Genomic DNA, 21,025 nt, shown 5'->3' on the forward strand with positions numbered 1-21,025 from the left:
TCTCGATTTGTCGCACTATGCGGTTAATTAGTTTTATCTCACTCAGCCGTTGCCCGGCATCTGGGTTCATAAGCGCGCTGTTTCGTTTTAAGATTCTCAGTTCTCTGAAGTTCATTCTCCAGCCCCCCTGGCTTAATCTGGATACTTGTAATTGAGTTACTAGAATAACGAAATGCGATTTGCAATTATCTAAAAATATTCCATAACTTCCGTAATCACGGGGCGGCTGTTTAAATGCGTTGTCACCCTGTAATTATGTACACAACGAGCTCGATAGTGTTCGGGACAAAGACATATTTTTTTTCTTGATTTGGCTCTGCACTCGACAATTTTAGATTTGCAATCAAACGATTCACATGTGGTTGAGTGTGTGCACATTTTCAGATTTATTTAATGGTATTTCTATAAACTTTGTTTTCACCATGTAGAAATTATAACATGTTTTTACATAGACCCCCTTAAAATGTTTGGGACATATTTATGTTATGTAAATGAAAGTAGTCATGTAAGAAAGTAGAAAGTAGTTAGTGCTTTGTCACATATTCTTTGCATGCAATAACTGCATGAAGTTTATGACCCACCAGGTGCTGAATGTCTTCTGTGGTGATGTTCTACCAGGCCTATACTGCAGCCATCTGAAGTTCCTGCTTGTTGTGGGCGCTAGTTGTGTTCAGTTTTCTCTTTAGCATATGAAATGCATGTTCAGTTGGGTTCAGTTTGGGTCAGTGACTTGGCTAGTCAAGACTTTTTTTTTTTTTAGCCTTGAAAACTATCTACACCTGCCTCATGAAGAGTGTTTCTGATCTCTTGGACGGGTTCTTCATTATGGTGAGAATTCTTCTGTCATCAAGTGTAGAGGTCTTCCTTGGCCTACCAGGCCCTTTGTAATTATTGAGCTCACCAGTGCTCTCTTTATTCTTAGTGATGTTCCAAACAGTTGATTTTGGTTAGCCTAATTTTTGGCCTAAGCCTGACTGTTTCCTTCCATTTTGATTTAGAAGAAGATGAAGGGCTATTGGTTGCAGCAGTCACTGGGACAGGGTGATGTCAGTTTGTTGACGCACTGAGGAAAAGATAGTTGTGGAACTGTCGCTAACACACAGCTGCAGCCACATGGAAGGAAGCTCTGGAAGAATTTAATGCCGCCCTACGGTGTTGTTGCCTGACTTATTTAGCATGCTCAGTACCGCTGGTCTTCTCCCAGCCAATGCATTCCAACATGGTGACCTATGACCTTTACAGAGCTCCTCTTCAATATCCTATGATAAGAAGTGTGAAGATGAGGCCACTCTTGATCCAGCCAGTACTTTTAATAGGGATATTGAGCTACTGTTGCTTCATTTGTTATTTTTGCAACATTAAGAGTTCACTGGTCACAAAAAAGTATTGCATTTGATATTAAAAACTTGTTTTAATATTTCTTGTATTTTTAATTTAGTAAAAACCTGTATTCAAAATTAGTTTCATAAAGCTTTCGCTCTACCTTTAAAGTCTAGCTATTCTAACTTGGCGTGCAGTTTTCAGCAATCCAAATGTTTCCTACCGACATACTGATTCCTTCAAAATGGAGGATTGTCCTACTTTCTGTGTAATATTGATGGCTTCACACGCACTAATGAGTTCTTACCAGCGGCTTCGGAGGTTGGCAAGTGCAGCAAACTGAGGGTGTGAAGGAGAAGTGTAACACTTGCTAGCACACAAAGTTAAGAACAAATATTAATTGAATGCAGGCCTTACGCCCACCTCTTCAGCACTTACAGTAATATTGTGTCCCGTGCTTACTGTAGGAAATGCTGTTACCGTAAGTTTGGACTTACAGTGGTGTTAAACAAAAGACCCTATTGGAATGGTGTTTGGCTAACAGTATCATTAGTAAAAGATAAAATCTCAATTTAAACCTTACACTTCATGCTTGTGAAATGGTTCTCGAACTGGGTCTTTTTTAGTCAGAGTCTGTGTGTTCATTGGTGGAGAATGTGCGTTGCATGCTTAACATTTGCATTGGGTCCCCGTCCAGTGTTTATTTTAATCCGTGAGCCGGCATGTGCCAGCATACTTGGCAAGAAATGGATACACAGGCAGTAGTTCCTTCAAATACACTGGTCACGGAGTAATGTGTCTCTTTCCATAAAGCATTTTCTCATGGTTTAGTCATCCGTGATGAATCCTCCGTCATAGTCGCTGCAGCTCCTCAGTCAGTATATAAACAAGCTGGTCGGCTCCTGAGAACAATGTTTTACTTCATTCTTTTCTCAGCTCGATTTAAATACATTATATTAGTATGGTCAGATATCACCGTCTGCAACAATTCAGAATTGCTAATGCTAGGGAAAGGGGAGCGTAGTCTTACATAAGCAGTTTTATAGCGCTGTCCACACTTGTCTGGACATAGTTTGGATTTAACTACGGCATAACTGGTTATTACAGGCACAAGGTCACATTTACACCATAGAGTGTTTTTGTGACAGTTTCTCTGTATGAAGTGCTATACAAATAAATAAAATTGAATTTGGAATTTCATTGGCTAATATTGTGTTTTACCATACGTGAAAAGATATACAATTCTCATGCTTACATTACTGCCAAAATAAGTACTTTAAAGACATTAACAATTAAAATCAAATAATAATTTTATTTGGACAGTTACAATAATTGTTAGCATTGTTTGATTGAGTTTTCTGAGAAAACACACATTTTTTATTCTTCTTCAGTAGCATGTTATCTATTATTGCGGGGTAGTACAGTCGTAAATATGGCCGCAGTGTAATATAATGGGTACGGAACTTCGCTTGTAACCCAAAGGTTGCAGGTTAGATTCCCAGGTAGGACACTGCCATTGTACCATTGAGCACAGTACTTATTCTGAATTGCTTCACTATGTATCCAGCTGTAAAAATGGATTCTGTGTCAAAAATTTTTTTTAATGTTGTCATGGTGGTGCAGTGAGTAGCACCGTTGCTTCACAGCAAGGAGGTTCTGCGTTTGAATCCGGCCTGAGCCTCTCTGTGTGGAGTTCTCCCCATGTCCGCATGGGTTTCCTCCGGGTACTCCGGTTTTCTCCCACAATCCAAAGACATGCAGGTAGGCTAGAAATTCTAAAATACCCATGCCCATGCCTGTATGGATGGATAGATGTGTAAGTTACACTGGATAAGAACCTCTGCTAAATGGAAGTAATGTAACATTAGCTGCTCTGTTTGCATACTGAGGAAAACATTTTAAAATCCCGCTGCTGGAGGCTGTTTTCCCTTGAATGATACATTTGGGGGGGTGGGGGGGGGGATGTTACACATCTGGTATGGGAACTAATTTGAAGCGTGTCCTCAAATGAACCCACACTCAGTGTTTATTGTGGCTGGGAGTTCCTGAGGACTTTTCTATGGCGTCACCCAGAGAAGCGGGGACTCAGTTAGGGGTCTGCGTCCTGACCCAAACCCGACGAGGCCCGAAGGTATGCTGTGATCGGGACGGGTATCGGGCCTATTTTTATCTGTGACGTTGGGTCGGAAAGGGTACTGACTGACTGCCAGCCCGGAAGTTTAAGTAGTAACGTAACGACACTTCTGCCAGGTGTTAACAACGATTGAAAAAAATGCCGCAAAGCTTACAGTTTTTGTGGTGTACTGTAATGCTTAACTAGCACGTTAAAATGGCTGTATTTGACAGCACGGGAGTGATAAGCGTAACTTTTAAAAGAAGGAACTAAAAAGCGCTAAAGCTAGCTGACTAGCCTGTTCTGATCAATATCAAGAGTGACAAACATAGCTATTAATGTCACATTTAGCTGAAAGAAAAATGCCACTAAAGCTGCTGGCTAGCCTGTTCTGATCATTACAAACGTTGAAATGAACATCATTCGTCTATTTTACAACCATACTTTACGCAAGCACATACTGAAACAAAGATATCGCTTCTGTTCTGTATGTTGCAGAGTTGTAATCGACAAATCTAACATCACGTTTAACAGAATAAAAAATAAGCATGCAGGTGCGCCTGTTTTTAATTTACCAGTTAAGCATAACGGTAAACTACAAAAACAAGAAGCTTTGCTTTGCGCCATTGTTGACCATCGTTGTTAACACCCGGCAGAAGCGATGCTCCCCACGCCACCGCCCGTTCTGCAGCTGCAATCACCTTCACTAACAGCTTTCCTGCAGGAAACACTGCATTGTTTTCTGTTGTGCCGTATGGTGTTGCTGGCTTGTCATTTCAGCGATCAGCCTCCGTCGGATCCAGGCTTCAGATGTTGCCAGAGCTTGTCGGGCTGGTTTTTTGTCAGGCCATGAAGATGGTGGGCTTAGGCGGGCGCGGCCTCATTTCCAGCCTAATGCAGACCTCCTGACTTAGCGGACATCTGCAGACAAGCCATGACGTCGCTGACATCTGTACAGCCCTTGGGGGGTTTGGGTGGCTTAGCTGGTTGCTTGCAGGTCATGCTGACCTCATGTATTCTGGGTAGGATGGGGGGCGGGGGCGGGGTAGGTTGAGCATGCGCAGAACATGTGACTGCCAGCGATGTGTCCAACAGCAACATATGCAGATTCAAAGGACCGGAAAGTATTTTTTTCACCAATGTAACAGGGCACGTTTCTCTGTGTTGTGTTTGCATAAAGACCAGTATCTGAATAGAAATGCATCACCAGCAGCCTGAACACTTAACAAATGCTAAATGGTACCTTAGCATCCATGTGAACTCCACTATGCACTTTTTCTAAATTCCCATGTACCCATAATTTTGAACCCAGCATGGTTGAATATTTTGTTATATACTTCAGACTAAGGTCTACCCTCTTTGCAGCCTCGCCAGAATTGTGGGATGTAGAATAGTGCTAGATACATGGTAATGCCTCACCAATTTCAGAAATTGCTCATTTTACTCATATACATTGCTATTTTATCTATTAGGTTTGATTCAAGGCCTAGTTAGCGCAAATAACTACAAGTAAACAAAACCGAAGGCGGCAATTATGAGTTTAACAATGTTGCACCACCAGTAGTGTTTACAAGTGTAGTTCCAGCCTGTTGGGGGCAGGACCGGCATATCATGAAGCCTGAGGATTATAGGGTGTTATGTAGGCAGGCGTGAGAGCCAGCTTTGGGGGGGGGGGGGTGGACCTCGGGGAGCTTTGTTCAGAAGCTGCCAGGCTTGGAAAGGGGTGCGATTTTCAGGGGGACAGAAACCCATAATGCAGTAGACACAGTGACCCGGTCAGCAGCACTCTGGTTCTGTGAGTGCACAAGTAACAGTCCAATACTCTAGGCCCCAGAATTTATTCTACACTGCCCCGACTTTTTTGTGTATGGAATGTCCTAGAATTCCCCCCTCACTTTTCATTTTTAAAGGGAATGAATAATTAAAATAAGCGATTGGTGTTGGATTCTAATGCCAGCGTGACAGGAAGCTCTTGCATAATTAATTTATGCTGACTGTGAATTCGTTATCTCCCGTCAAACCCACTCATGTTCTTATCCTTTTTGGACCCCACCGTCTCACGTAGATTAACACAAATCTAACACACCGACACCATTTATTTCATGGAGAGGAAGTGACATGCATTCATTAGCAGGAAGACCACAAATATTATATTCTGAGAGGGGACTTTTATTTTGGTAACTACAAGCAATGAGGGAATGCCATTTTTTTGAGATGAAGGTGTTCAACATTTAAGCAACTTTTTCTAAGCTTTTAGTTGGTTGCAATCACTTGCAAATGTACTGCAATAAGAGGTAACTGACATTTTAGTAACTGCTAAACAAGATGCTTTCACTATGGATTTTTGGAGAAAAAATAAAAATAAAAAAACTCCTCACAGACCCATGGCAAATAAGAATATTAAAGAAGAGAAACATATCGAAACAGTTTTCAGGACGGTGTGTGTTTTGTTTAAATATCACAGATGATCATATTTTGTACTTGAATGCTGAACAGACCCTGGACAGCCACAGCTGTCAAACTATTCTTTACATGGCTTTGATCATGTTAAAGTGTGCAGGGAGTTTAACATCTGCATGTCTGTCATGTGAAGAAATTACATTTGTGTGCTTCTTTTTAACATTACAGACCCACTAGTACCATTGTGTATCCGCTTATATTCCCACCCCCAATTCACAAGCCCCTCACGCACGGATTCTGTGCTGTACTCTCAAAGTCTTTGCTCTCAATTTTTTTAAGATTAAACAAATGTATAGATTAAACAGATTTCCTGTCTTCCACACAGTTTAATATATTAGCATTATTTAATCACTAGCACAATTCAGTCTGACCTGTAGATCAATCCGAAATGCCTAAGTCATATCATGATTATGCTTACATGTTGTTTCCCTTAACCTCTTGTAGTTAACTACAAATGTTATAATTAATGAACATAGTATTAGTAGTAGTAGTAGTAGTAGTAGTAGTAGTAGTAGTAGTAGTAGTAGTAGTAGTAGTAGTAGTAGTAGTAGTAGTAGTAGTAGTAGTAGTAGTAGCAGCAGTAGTGTATTCTCTCAAGGAGCACAAGACATTAAGCATGAATAAGAAAAAAGGAAATGTATAGAATGAGAATGCATGTATACATGAATACTACAAGCTCTACTTCGCATGCTGTACTTCTGAAGATACCGTGTTTGATATCTGCAGTCTTTCAAATGGCACAGTTAAGCTGGCTTCCTTTCAAGTCATCATTTAAAAAAAGCTTCACAACCCTGCGGTAACCTGTGAGCTATTCATTGAGATGTCCCAGCAGATATGAGCTAGCATAAAATAGATGGTTTGTGTTTGTACATCTTCACGTTCTCATATTCTGTAACACAAGACAACCGAGGAGGCACGTGCTTCACTACGTTTAATCTACGTTTTTCTTTCTCTACGAATGAAGAATGCCCTGCTAATGTGGACTGTGCGCTATGGACTATGGGGAAAAGGAAAGTAATGGACTGTGGGCGGCAGTTTATTTCAGTTCTGACCTTATCTCATAACAGAACATCTATTGTGAGTGATAAGACGGCATTCTTATCGTTCAGCTCCAATAGCACTGAGGCCTTCCGCAGGCCACAGCCAATGGAAAGGTCCGGCGGCAAGTAAAGGAGCTGAGAGTTTCCTTCAGCGGTAGCTCATTGACTTGCGAGTCATCAGAGGGAACAATAAGGCCATTTGTCTTTCGTGTGCCTACAGCAGCTCCACAGGTCCTAACATAAACATTTTGTCCTTATCTGCCTGTGTTGGCAGTGAAAGATGTTTTATAAAACGCCTATATGAAAATCCAGGCAACACAGCTTGCAGGATGCCATACTAAACTTGTTCTAGATATTTAATCATTCTATTTGTTTATGTTATATGGTTGACTTTGGTACTCTCTCCAATGACCTTACTTGTATACGTTGTCTATTGTACTATTTTATTGTCATGTATAATAGGTTTGCCAGCTGCCTTATAGTCAAAATGACTCTCAGAGGATTTTTTTAAGTGGGTCAGAAAGTTTGGATCTTTATAATTATGCATGGCAATGGACAGCTACAGCTGGAAATGTAGCCCAGCCATCCCAATCACGTACTGAGCACCCCTGCAATGGATCAGCAAGTATACTGTCAGCATACACGGCACTAAGGCTTACTGCTCTGCCTGCCAAACTCTATCCTGCTAGAAAAATAGAATAGAAAATTGTTTTTTTCAGAGTGGAAATGCACATGCCTCTTCAGGCATAAGTATCACTAGCAGCAAGTGGAGGACAAAAGCGATGTTGAACTTGCTCATCGAAAAATTGTCTGTTGGGATTTTGCATGTCACATTGTTAGGTAATGGGTTTAAATATGCTTCAGACGCGCCCCAGCATTAAATGTTGTACTTTCTCTCCAGAGCCGGTTGGTGGCGTAAACAGTCATTTAGGCCCACAGCCATCTCTGGGCCGCAGAATTAAATTTAAAAAAAACATTTTCAAAGACATCTTAATTGTACAGTGTTGTTATTTATGCATATGCAGTGATTGGTTTTCCGGTTCGATGGCTTCCACATCGCCCCCCCCCCCCCATTTCATGATGGTATCCAACAAGAGGCTTTATGCTTCCACCCCACAACCTCAGCCATCATAAAAAATGTGATGAGCATGCTTACTGTTAAATTAATACATTGGTGATATAAATAAGTGTGTGATATGTATGTGTAACATTGGTAAAGGGTACAATAATAATGTGAGTTTATTGATAACTGAAAATTGTGGCCCACTAATTGTTTTAACTGAATATCCCTTTCCTCTTATCTAGGAAAAACGGAAAAGGCAAACAGAAATTGAAGACAAGAGAAGACAATTGGAGGACCTAATTTTACAGCTACAGCATCTCAAGGTAACTGTCCTTCAGAGCAATATACTTATTTTGTCGTTAGGGAACTTAATGTAGGCATGGAGTTATGAGGAAATAATTTGTAATTTGTGAAATGAAACTTTTAAAATAAAATTACTAACTTTTGAAATATAAAACTTGATTATTCAGTTGTTACAGTCACTGAATCCTTCCTTGTAAATTTGCTCAGTCTGAAAGCATATTAAATAAATAAATAAATATATATATGTATATATATATATATACTTCTTCTTTTCAAATATACTGAGGAAGGGGAATTTACTGCAGATTCCTGAGGCAAGTCATATAATAATGTCCTCCATGTATTCAATGAAACATGAGCTGAGAAAGGTCTTTGAACAGAGAGATTTTAAATGGTCTCATTCCTCTTCAGTGTTTAGACATGCAAACACATGTGGACAAAGCGAAAAGTTCTCATAGATTTCGATCAGATATGAAGGCTGGACTACTCATTTCAGAAATAAGTGAACTAGTATAAACAAACAGCAAAGACTGATGGGAATCGCTCTCAAATTTGTCGTCAAGCAATAAGAGGCTTTTTAAATGTAGCAAATTGCTCTGCATGCATTTTATGCCAATTACTTTTCACAAAAACTAATTTACCCCGATACAGAAAGCTTCTTGAAAGAGGCTTTGTTTCGTTTCCTCCAGAGACAGAGTTTCTTTTGAGGAAATGGAAGTGATTTCCAGTGACCGCAGCAACTTGATAAACAGCCACCCATGGGACTGTTCAGAAGAAGAAAAAAACGCCCAGTGCAATCTGAGAAAAACGAAAGGAGGAGTGGGGAGGGAAAGCTGACCTATACTGTACAGTGTCCTTGCTGAGGTTGCTATAAAAATGAAAAGTTAGTGACTGAGGTGTTCTTTTCTTCTTTTCCAATGATAAACTAGATTGTGAGTCATCTGGAAAAAGAATTACATGATTATTGTACAGCACAATAGCTGCAAGCAGAGCCTTTAAAATTGAGCATCAGTGGGTCCTCCTGGAACTTGGAAAGAACATGGAACCAGGATATGGAATGTTTGTTTAATAGTGGGCGGTGTAAACTCAGTTTGGGGCTAGTTCTCATCGGAAAGGTTGTTGGGTTGTGACGGCTACGCGAAATTCTAACCTTGTTTATGAGCGTAACTTCCAGGCCTTTTTCAAATTACAAATTGAAAAAATAGTGGATGTTTCATCTTTAGCTTTGGTTCTGCAATACACTAGAGACTCACAAGTTCTGTGCATAGGAAAAACACTCCAAGCACTCAAAGCTTAAATGCTACCGTGGGTGATCCTTGTTAAAGCAAACTTATATTATTGAAGTTAGTATTTAAAAATTGACCTCACAGGACATGGGTTTATTTGCTCACTGGGTGGGTTTGCTAAGACTAAATACTCTTTTGGGGGTTTATTTGAAAATTCCAGTTAACATTTCAAATTTCAATAAGACAGGAAAATGATATTATATGGTAATTTGTTTCAAAACCATGCTGTGCATTGCTTCTAAACAGTGCCCCAAAATGTAAGCCTTTTATATGACCAGCTATTCATAAACTAGTCCCCCAAAATGTAAGCCATTCAAGAAATCAGACGTGTGTGTAATTATTTGTGTCCCATCGTGTGCTTCAGCCAGGTAAAATATGTAATCAAAAAACTCACCTTGTTTGGGAGAAACATTCTGAGTCAACAGTTATGTTTGTCACAGAAAAAATGTAGCAGTTTAAACCTGTTCAGTCGTAATTATATCATTTCCTATTTTAAAATCCTTTTTCCTGTTTTCACACAAAGACAAAGGCATAAAGGAGAAGTTACTCTATTTTGTAAAGAAAGACATGTGACTTAAGTTTCAAACTTAGGTGAAATTAAATTACAACTAATTGATTAAAACATTGATCAACCTTTTAAAGGCTAACGATTCTACCTGAGTTCATAAACGGTGCCCAGATTGTCTGATTATATTTTAAACTTTGACCACAGTTCAAAATTGAATCAGAGTGGAGACATGGACATGTTTCAGATCTTCAAAATCAAGAGTAATGGGCTATGCTTTAGCACCGCAAGCTGGCATTTCCCAAATCTCACATTGACATTTGGTAGTTTGCTCTCACGCATTTACGACAGCCTGTTAAATATATCAGCCGCATTCCTGCCATACTGGAGGGTGTTGTAGCAGCTCTGTCAACTCTCTGTGAAAAGGGCTGCGGAACAAGGGGAGGGGTTTGTGGGAAGGGTGGATTATAGGATCTCACACGTTGTTGCAGTTGCACAGAAAATCAGACGTTTCCTGAGTGCCGAAGTCTGCGGTTGGTCCGAAATGAAAATAGCGGATCGCCTGTGTAAAATCCAACACAGCCGCTGTGATGAGAGTAGCTTAATGTGTCCAGAACAACCGCACACACGTGCCATAACATCCCGCGATGCGCGCAGCTTCTCCAAGCTCGCTGCCGAGACTATATTAGTAGAATGGCATTCAAATCCCTACGTGTCTCCTGCCGTGAAGGCACGTGTTGACAAGTTTGTTCTCTGGGCCAGAAACTTGTTTATACTGTATATATAGGAAAGTTGTGTGGTGTAGTATTTATTTATAATTCCATAATATGCACATGAATATTGTGGGATTATTATTATTATTATTATTATTATTAGTAGTAGTAGTAGTAGTAGTAGAAGTAGTAGTAGTAGCAGCAGTAGTAGTAGTAGCAGCAGCAGTAGTAGTAGTAGCAACAGTAGTAGTAGTAGTAGTTGCAGTAGTAGTAGTAGTAGTTGCAGCAGTAGTATTAGTAGCAGTAGGAATAGTAGTAGCAGCAGTAGTACTAGTAGTAGTAGTATAATTATACATTTATTGTGTGGATTTCTTCCTTTTCCTTTTTGCAGGTGTAGAAAGTGTACTGCCCTAATGTTTTGTCCTGTGTTTTTCCTGTGAAAAGTCGAAAGCGATGAGGGAACGATGGCTCCTCCAGGGGGCGCCGGCGGGAACGCAGGAGGAAGAGGAGGGGCGCAGGAGGCAGGCAGAGCGAGACGAGACGCAGGTGAAGAGGCTGGAGGACACCATTCACAGGTACAGACCCCTGGTACAGACCCCCCCCCCCCCCACCTCCGACCCCTTACTGTTCACAGCTGGTAGAGAAACTACAGACATCAATCACAGAGGCTCCACTCACAGCGAGAGAAGCTAACTCTGAGACAAAGTCGCACTGGTGGCTCCCTGAGTTGATATTGTGACCAGACTACAAGTATGCGAAAAGCAGACGTTGTTAGCGCTTAGGACGTGTCTGCTAAAAAGATATTTTCTGAAAACCACATCGTAAACTAATCGTAATTTTGAATAATTTATCAATCGCTTGCTAAACATATTGAAGTCATTTTCCAGCCGACATCAAAGTCTGGCAACAGTCTTTCACTTAATCTGGTGATTTAATTTTGTTTGGGTTATCCCAGAAATGAGCTGCGCTATTTCTGTGCGTACTGTATTTTGGCATTGCAGTGTTACAGCAAAATAGTACCCTAGTTTCACTTAGCATGGGTTAGGCCAGAGTAATGTTTACTGTGTGAACTGGACTTAATGTGTTCATGGCTATGAATAACTGTTATAAAATAAGTATTGTACCTTATCGGACCTATGTTTTGTAGTTGTTCCAATGACCTTAGGTATGCACTTATTGTGCGTCGCTTGGGATCAAAGCGTCTGCCAAATAAATGTAATGTAAAGTAGATGTTTCTGATCGCATGCAAATCAAAGGAGAAAAGCTAAAGCAGCAGAGTTAAAGTTTTTGGCCTTCGTGTTTTTTCACTCCAGGTGTTTGGGTGAGAAACACAAACAGTTTGGTCAATAAAGTTCCCGAAAGGGCCTTCCCTAGGCGCGGAAGCGAAAGGGCACGGGGGACGGCGGTATGTCAGCCGTCATATTTGCACGAGCGACCGCGGGATCCGAAATAGTGTTCGCAGAAGCGCCGCCAAATAGCAGCTGCATGACCTCCCGCTAAATTAAGAGCGGGATGTTACAGGCGACGGCGAAATAGAATGGGTGCTGCATTTATGTCTCACCTCCTGCTTTAAAGGGACTCCCTGTTCTGGTAAACACAGCTCTGAAGTGTGGTTAGCACCTGTAAAAAAATCTTTTTTTTTAAATCTTTTTTTAAAAATAAAATTCAGTTAAAGAATGTACACACCTGTACACACAGAAACACACAGGTTGCTGCCCTTAGATATTTTGTTGCGGAACACATTCGTTTTCGTGCCTCTAGTCAGAACCTAGTCGATCCATGGATCCACTGCAAATACTGTGTGCTGAACAACTGGCTGTTGATGGTTTTTCAAAGTTGCTTAAATATTATTTTCTCAATTCAATTTATTTGCTCTCAGCAAGACAGGCCTCAAGGGTTTAGGAGTTTTCTAACAATACAATGCAGTGGTATTTTTACTACATTCCCCAAACTATTTGAATTGCATCTGTGGGGACTAAAAGAACTTGCCGAAGGCCATGGCCATCTTTTGTGATTATGAGTCGTGTTGATGTGAGCAATGTATGAACTACAATTCCCAGCAGGAGGGAAGCTGAAAGAACAGCCACTAGTCTTAGAAATAGAGATTACATTTTTTCAGAAATAAATTGGTTTTTTTCCTTGCCCCAATTAAGTATTAATTACACGGTGTATTTGGTTTTAGGACATGCTGTTACATTACTTTTTTCTTGTGATTTCTTTGTACTGTATTGTGTCTATTTTTATATTTGAAAATCAGTTGTAATTTGTTTCTCTTGTCATGGAAACTTTCATTGGATAAAACATTGGCCAATAGATTGATTTGTAAACTGCAAAATCAAGTGACTAATTTGAGACATGCATTTTTTTCTGATTGTTACTTCCCCTGTTTATCAGGTACATCTAGCTAAGAACTGTTCCTATAGGCGGCAGAGTTATTTACATTCTCAATGCGGTTACATTGCTATAAGGTCATTTCTAAAATAAATAGATGATTCAGTCGGACTCTATTGCCAAGTATATAATGTTACCAACTTTAATTCATTGTGAGGTATTTGATGCATAAATAGCTCAACAGTAACTTCCATTGGTCATCGGTGCATATTATGCATATTTTGTCCATATAAGAAATAAAAGTGGGAAATGACTAGCTGAATTTAGTTTGAACTTAGTAGGACTTAGTTTATTTTTATTTTGAATTGCCCAGTTAACTTTGGATGCATTTTTCCCCACTTCTCTGTTGTGAAAACCAATCTGTCATGGACACTGTGTCCTCCTTGCAATACCAGACGAAAGGCGGCAGTCGTTTTGTCAGTAGTCAGCATTTTGTGTTTTCATGACAAAAGAGTCCAGGTGTGGGGAACCGGAGGGCTGTATTTATGCAGCCCAATGACATTTTAAACATTTAGTGTTTTATTTGAGTACATAATTTATACAGTATATAGTTTTATGAAAATCAACCGAAACGTACAGTTTTTTTTGCATTGCTTTATGTCCAAGAAAAACATAAACAGGACAGGTGAAACGGACACTTCAGCAACCAGCCTTCAGAAAACCTCCCGGTTCGACTGCGGAAGCCAATCACATTTTACTTTACTGATAGTCTGGCCAGCGTGGATACGGCTGCTGGGACTGCGCAGTTTTTAGAGCGCCAACGTTTTCAGCATACGCTGCAGTTCACAAATAGCCATTCATAGCAGCTTGACACCAGATGTTTTGTGTTGCGTTGAGTTTGTGTGAACTGTTCTGAGCTCGTTCCAAGTAAGGCGCATTCCAGGAAGATAAATCAAACAATCCAAGTTTAGAGCTGTCACATTCGAGCTGTAGCTGGTTTTATGTAACTTTCTGTGAAGCGATTTTAAATAAAATACAAATTTTATATATAAATACATTGTTTTTCTCAACAATGAATGTCTCTTGTAGACAGAGTCACAAACATGTTCTGTCAAATTTACTTACAATGTCTGGGGAGGGAGAAGTCGTGTTTCACTGCAGTGTGACAACAGGCCTTTCTCTTTCTTAAGTGTCTGGTTCAAAAACGATGGACATGCTATTGTGTTGGCCGTCCTTGTTCAGCACAGAGTGAACCATGGGTACCAAGCGTATGGAACTGATTTCAGTTTCTTTTGGATGATCTCTTGGCTTTAAAAAAAAATGTGACTTTGATGGCAGGAAAATTGTTATATTTCAACAGGATGCCAGGAGCATTCTTCTCAGGAGGACATAGAGCGGTTTGGACTAAACTGCATGCTAGTGTACTTTGTGTGCATACAAAATGTTTCTGCACACGTAAATTTGAATAGGCAGATAAGCAAGAAATGACAAAAAGAGTTAGGCATGCCAACTCTGAAATATACTTACCTATAAATACAAATGCATCATGAAATATACATTTTCGTCAAATAAAGCATGCTATATACTCATAACTTGATTTAAAAAATTGTAATTGCAGCCAACAATCGTGCACACAGATAAAAATTTGTGGAAGGTTTAGCTTTAGCCAATAAGCTAAAATCGGTGTGTGTTTTATTGGTTTAGGCCAGGTACCAATCTTTCAAAACTTCTTTAAAAATGTGACATTTTTTCATTATTATATAATATCATATTATAACTGAATGGAATTCCAGGGAATAACTGCATGGAATTTCAGGGAATAAATGCTGGGAATTGCAGGGAATAACTGCATGGAATTGCAGGAAATAACTGCATGGAATTGCAGGGAGTAAATGTTGGGAATTGCAGGGAATAACTGCATGGAATTGCAGGGAATAAATGCTGGGAATTGCAGGGAATAAATGCTGGGAATTGCAGGGAATAACTGCATGGAATTGCAGGGAATAACTGCATGGAATTTCAGGGAATAAATGCTGGGAATTGCAGGGAATAACTGCATGGAATTGCAGGGAATAAATGCATGGAATTGCCAGGAATAACTGCTGGGAATTGCAGGGAATAACTGTGGGAATTGCAGGGAATAACTGCATGGAACTGCAGGGAATAAATGCTGGGAATTGCAGGGAATAACTGCATGGAATTGCAGGGAATAAATGCTGGGAATTGCAGGGAATAAATGCTGGGAATTGCAGGGAATAACTGCATGGAATTGCAGGGAATAACTGCATGGAATTTCAGGGAATAAATGCTGGGAATTGCAGGGAATAACTGCATGGAATTGCAGGGAATAAATGCATGGAATTGCCAGGAATAACTGCTGGGAATAATTGCAGGGAATAACTGTGGGAAATTGCAGGGAATAACTGCATGGAACTGCAGGGAATAAATGCTGGGAATTGCAGGGAATAACTGCATGGAATTGCAGGGAATAAGTGCTGGGAATTGCAGGGAATAACTGCATGGAATTGCAGGGAATAACTGTGGGGAATTGCAGGGAATAACAGTTACTTTGGCATGGGGTGAGGCTGAGGGAGTGTCTGAGCTATATTTGCACCCCGCTGAACAGTGTCCCAAAAATAAATGCAAGCCAGACGAGGCTTTTTCCACTGCTGATAAAGAGCAATGTGTCCCCAGCAAGACGAAAACAGCGGGCTTGTTTTTCCAAAGTCTCGATGTCAGTAACGACCTGTTCCACCGTGAAAAGAATGCAGCATGCGTTTCTGCTGAAATATGGTGCTTAAAATATGTAATATGACTAAAATTGAAATTACACTGCCCATGCATGTAAACAGAGTTGCTACAACGCAAGTGCGTGGAAGGGAAGTTTAATGTCATCATTCTGTGAAGATTTATATTACAGGGGTTTTATACATGTATTTGCAAGTGCTAGTCACAGTGTATTGTGTGTGACCAAAATTGGTACACATTATTTACACTACAGGGACTTCAGGAGTTTTATACTGGAGGTTGCTGGGGGAAGGGAGGTGAATTTCTTGTTCATCTGGTATCCATTTCTGTGTACGTGACTTTCAATGATTTTCACGTGGTAATTCAGTCATTGTTTATTACCAAAAAGAAAAGCTTTTTCACTAGCACCTCTTGTCATAAGTAGAGTAACTTCACAGTCTGATTGAAACTGGAAAAAATAGTGGATTGGGTTTAATTTATTCAGTCGACAGAAGAAGAAAAAAAACACGAAAAATGAATAATATTCTGCCCGGAATTTTAAAAATCTGTTGCATCAACAGTGAAAAAGAAATGCTTAAGTAAAACTTAAAAAGAAAGAAGGGTCGCACACACGCTGCCGAAACGCTGGCGATAAAAATCTGCATTGGAGTAAACAGAGTGTGTGATCCTTCTTTCTTTTTCAAAAATCTGCTGCATGTCATTATTACAAATTATGATGCTTGAGGGTTAAAATCTATGGAAAACATTCATAATTATACATTATAAATATATTAAAATATATTTATTAAAATATATTTAGCATAGCAAGTGTGGAATGTTGGGTTATCGTTCTATAGTTATGGGACTGTTAAAAATTGCAGTCAAATCAAATTCCAATTAGAAGAAACACCCAGGTTGTGTTTGTAAGTGTTCACTTGAGAGGTGTGAAAATGAATGAAGCGCGTGCACACAGGAAGATGAGCTTCGGAGAAGGGGGTGGGGGGCGAAGAGAGGAAACGCTGCATGGTTCAATGATTCCTTCGGCATCCTTGACTTCCCCTCAGAGAATACATAATGGACGTCCCAGATGAAACACGCAAGTTTCAGCAGAAGCTGCGGAATAGTCATCCGTATGGAAATAATTACTTTGTTCCTAATGCTTAATAAGGAAAAGAGGACAAAGGCCCGACCGCTGTTTTCTGACGCAAGCAACATCGACTGCTGGACTCTCCTAACTGTGGGAAGGAACAACACTTGAGTTGAGTCAAGGTTGAGGCTCTTATTTTGACTGGGAGTTTATCTTTGAGGAATTCTCAGATACGTTCACACTCAATGTTTATGTCTGTGTATCTCCATGTACACTAGCGGGTGAAAGTACATCCTAATATGGTGGCCATGCCAAATGAAATCTGCTCTGCTCTGTTTTAGAAGGAAGGAAAGGAAGGATTGTTTGAAAACCCTATGAAATGTTTTATGGCATTTTCAGATAAGCTTTGTCAGCCTGTGGTTGACTTTGGCCCTTTGGTGTGTATGTTTATATAGCTACTGTGCCTCAGTTTATTAAGTTTAGCAATTACTGGCTGTGCTTTTATGTTCTTTGCATTGTTAAAATAAAATAAACATTTTTTTTCTCCTAATGTAAAATCAATCTGTTTTCCAGATCTGCGGATCTATAAATAAACATTCTGTCACAGCTTTTAAGACATATTTAAGAATATGAAACAATTTTTTAAAGTTTCAGTTTAAAACCTTATTCTGTTGTTAATTATAAAGACTTAGTTGCGTAATTGAAAAGAGTTTTGATACTTTATCTTTATCTAGGTGCAATGAAATATCATATTGTTGTTCATTAACCACTCTAATTTAGGTGTCACTTGAATTTTCAACATTTTTGTATCAGTACCAGCCAGTGTGTGAAATATTTGTGGGACTTTCAGATTTCTGAAGTATGGCAGCGGTATCTTCTTAAGCCAAAATCACGTGGTCCTCCAGCAGATTCTGGGTGTGGACTAAAGAGAAGGTGTTTGCTGATCAGGAGACAGGAGAATTTCAAAAGAGACTAGACCTGTTGTTTCAAGCAACTTTCCAGCTTTATTGTATTGCACTCATCAATTTTGCTCTTAAGTGTACGCAGTAAAATGCTCAGTGTTAATTCAACTCTTAAAAGAGTTTGCGTGAGCCCACCCACTCGCCAGGCCATAGTGGACTCATAATAAACTCTCTAAGAGTTGATTTAATGCCGGGCATTTTACTTTGTAAATTTCATGCTTTATTTGTGTCACTCTATTGAGGCCCATAAAGCTTTGCCTAGTCGTGGTCAGAAACATGTTTTTTCTCTGAAATAATAGCTCCCAGTCAGCGCAGTTCCTACTGTCAGTGCAAGTCACAGAACTGCCCAAAGAGACGTTTGCCTTCTCTCTCGATTATCGGGGTGGAAGCGCGCCTCCCACACGTTGTCATGGAGACGAGTGCTCGCGGCGGGCTCGGCGGGAGCCCCCAGCTGCCGCTGCACCGTGGGACAGCGGCGACTCTCCCATGCAAGGCAAGGCACGCGGCCGACGGCTTCGCGACCGAACGCGCATTCCCCCGTTCCCGCAAATCGACTACGGCTGGAGATAATGACGCATCGGGGCAGGAAGTGGGAGAGGAGAACAGGAAGCTGGGAGTGGGAGTGGAGACGGGAGAGTCTGAATGAGGTCATCGCCCCGCCGGCACTCAGATGTGCCCGCAAATTCTATCCAGAGCGGGGGCTCCCGCCCGCCGAAACTGAAATAACTTCCAGGGCCGATCAAAGGAGCCGAAGCGAACCGTATGCGTCATGTGAACACAGCGACTCCCGTCACTGGCCTTCGGTATCGAGTCAGGCTTAACTGCAGCGTTCTCATTGCCTCTGATTAGTGAAGTTAAAGTAAGGCATGTTTTCGCTCTTCATTCACAACATTAGTTCAATGCATACTGAAATCAATTAAGAAACTTTCAAAAAGTAACTCTGACTTAAATTTGCTACTTAAAAGTTGGTAAATGGACTGTATTTATATAGCGCTTTTATCCAAAGCACTTTACAATTGATGCCTCTCATTCGCCAGAGCAGTTAGGGGTTAGGTGTCTTGCTCAAGGACACTTCGACATGCCCAGGGCGGGGTTTGAACCGGCAACCCTCCGACTGCCAGACAATCGGTCTTACCTCCTGAGCTATGTCACCCCATGAAAAGTTAAAAGTTAAAGGTAGACAAACCATGCTGGACTTAATAAAGGGATGCCTTCTGTCTTCCCCTGTATCATTGCTAATTTACCCTGCTCGCTTAAATCTCAGGTGCAGAAAAATATGTATTGGTCTTCTCTTGCAGGAAAAACTGGTTTCAGTCTTTGTATTAGACTAATGTAATCAGTATGTACAGACAACTGTGTAAAGCTGCTACTCTGAGAATCAACACAAAACTCCAGCTGGTGTTAACATGATGTGCACCATAAGACCTCAGCCCTGTACAACTTGGCACTTGAGCACAATTAGTAAATGTATTGCGATAGGGCTGTGCATCATCACTAAATACCATAATGCCATAATACTTGTGGAGTAAACCCCATAAGACAAAGACAGGCATCTGCGATCCATTGACTTAACAATAGCAACAGAAAGGGAGTTCATTCTACAGATAATTTATTTGTGACATTTAGAGGTGTCATGAAAATAAATATGACGAATGAAATGGGTATTTCCGCGCTGGCTTACAAAGGGCATCTGAAAGTATTTTGGTGGTTTGATATTCAGTATCAGAAGGTTCTTACTGTATCTCAGGGGATAAATTATTATCAGACTGGATGGAAGATAAGAATTTTGAAGGAATCCATTTTAATTTAGATTGATTTGATAATGTCCACATCAACAGATTTCTGTTTTCAAATTTTGCCATATCTAACTACGTAGTGGGTATTTTGAAATTGAGATGTTTGCTTTCAGATTTTGAGATTATTTTATAATGTTCTAATGGTGAGATGTGTGTTTTCTGATCTTAGCATGTCGAACCACTGTGGGCATTTTGAAGATTTTGAGATTTATAAGAGACCCATAAAATCTGAAAAGAAAATATAGAATATTGTTGCACAAAGTTTTAGTTACTGGCTGAATGCCTTTGAAACTCTGCATGGAACAGTAAGTGTTAGTGTTAGTGACAGTGTTTGACTGAGCAGTTTACGGCGCTATTAGAGTTCTTACGCTTGATTTACACCAGGAGTTGAGCAGACGCGTTCCACGCCGCGCGCTACGCCAGGCTGCAGCTGGTATAAACGCTCTAATCCGCTAGCAAGGGCGCCAAAATAAAGCGGACGCCAGACAGCGGCTGCCACACAACCGCTCCGCTCCTGGTGTGGCTGCTCCGGCCGTACCCCCTGCCTGCAGTTACCCTTTCTGCCACTAGATGGCCCAGAATTACTGTGAGATTAACAACAGACCATGAGTACATGACCACTTTGAAAGGAATTGATTTGCTCTTAAAAGATTAAACAACTGCCTGCTGACTGACTCTTACTGACTCTTACTGTTTGCTTGCTGCTTAAGCTTGCTGCTTGCAGAGAGTGAGGTACATGCTTTTTTTCGAGACCTGCAAACACAGGGTGTGAATTTAATATTATTGGCTCTGTTTGTAACTATTAAATGTAAGCTTCATAAAAAAAATTCTCACTGGTGCTATGTTGCTAAAAAAAACCTAAGGTCAACATTAGCAACATTCCACACCAGGAAATGATTAAAATATGGCTATATTTGGACGGACCCGCTAACACATAATATAACTGGTTCAGTGACGTACTTGCCGTTGGAAAATCTGTGCTGGGAGAGAGGGTACCAGGGTCGAAGGCCCCAGGGTGTGTTAGAGGGAGGATGGAGACATAGATAGCACTGTGTGTCCCTGTTACTATGGAGAGATGTCATGACATCACTTTCACTTTGTGCCATTGTTAGAGCGTGTGAATTATTCACGTGGTGCCCACCCCTACCCCACGCTGCCATTGTTTCCTTCCTCGTTTCAATGGTGAGAAAACGTGCAGCGTGGCAGTTACAAAGTAGAGGAACCCTAACTGCTCTCCAGCACACTGTTCCCATTGTGTGACAGCAAGGAAATAGCCAAGCAATATGATGTCTTTGGAATGCAGTGTTGTTTATTATGCT

The 21,025-nt window shown here is 40.5% G+C and overlaps 1 protein-coding gene across 2 annotated transcripts in view; it reads left to right on the forward strand.

Moving 5' to 3' along the window:
• Window positions 1-21,025, forward strand: part of LOC135239711 (PALM2-AKAP2 fusion protein) — a 117,928-nt gene that overhangs the window by 30,769 nt on the left and 66,134 nt on the right. For both annotated transcript variants that reach the window (XM_064308582.1, XM_064308583.1), the window contains exons 4-5: window positions 8,239-8,319; window positions 11,248-11,378. In XM_064308582.1, the coding sequence (XP_064164652.1) occupies window positions 8,239-8,319; window positions 11,248-11,378 (212 nt within the window). The remainder of the gene's footprint in view (window positions 1-8,238; window positions 8,320-11,247; window positions 11,379-21,025) is intronic.

Source organism: Anguilla rostrata, chromosome 14 (genome assembly GCF_018555375.3).
Source record: "Anguilla rostrata isolate EN2019 chromosome 14, ASM1855537v3, whole genome shotgun sequence".
NCBI classification, from domain to species: Eukaryota; Metazoa; Chordata; class Actinopteri; order Anguilliformes; family Anguillidae; genus Anguilla; species Anguilla rostrata.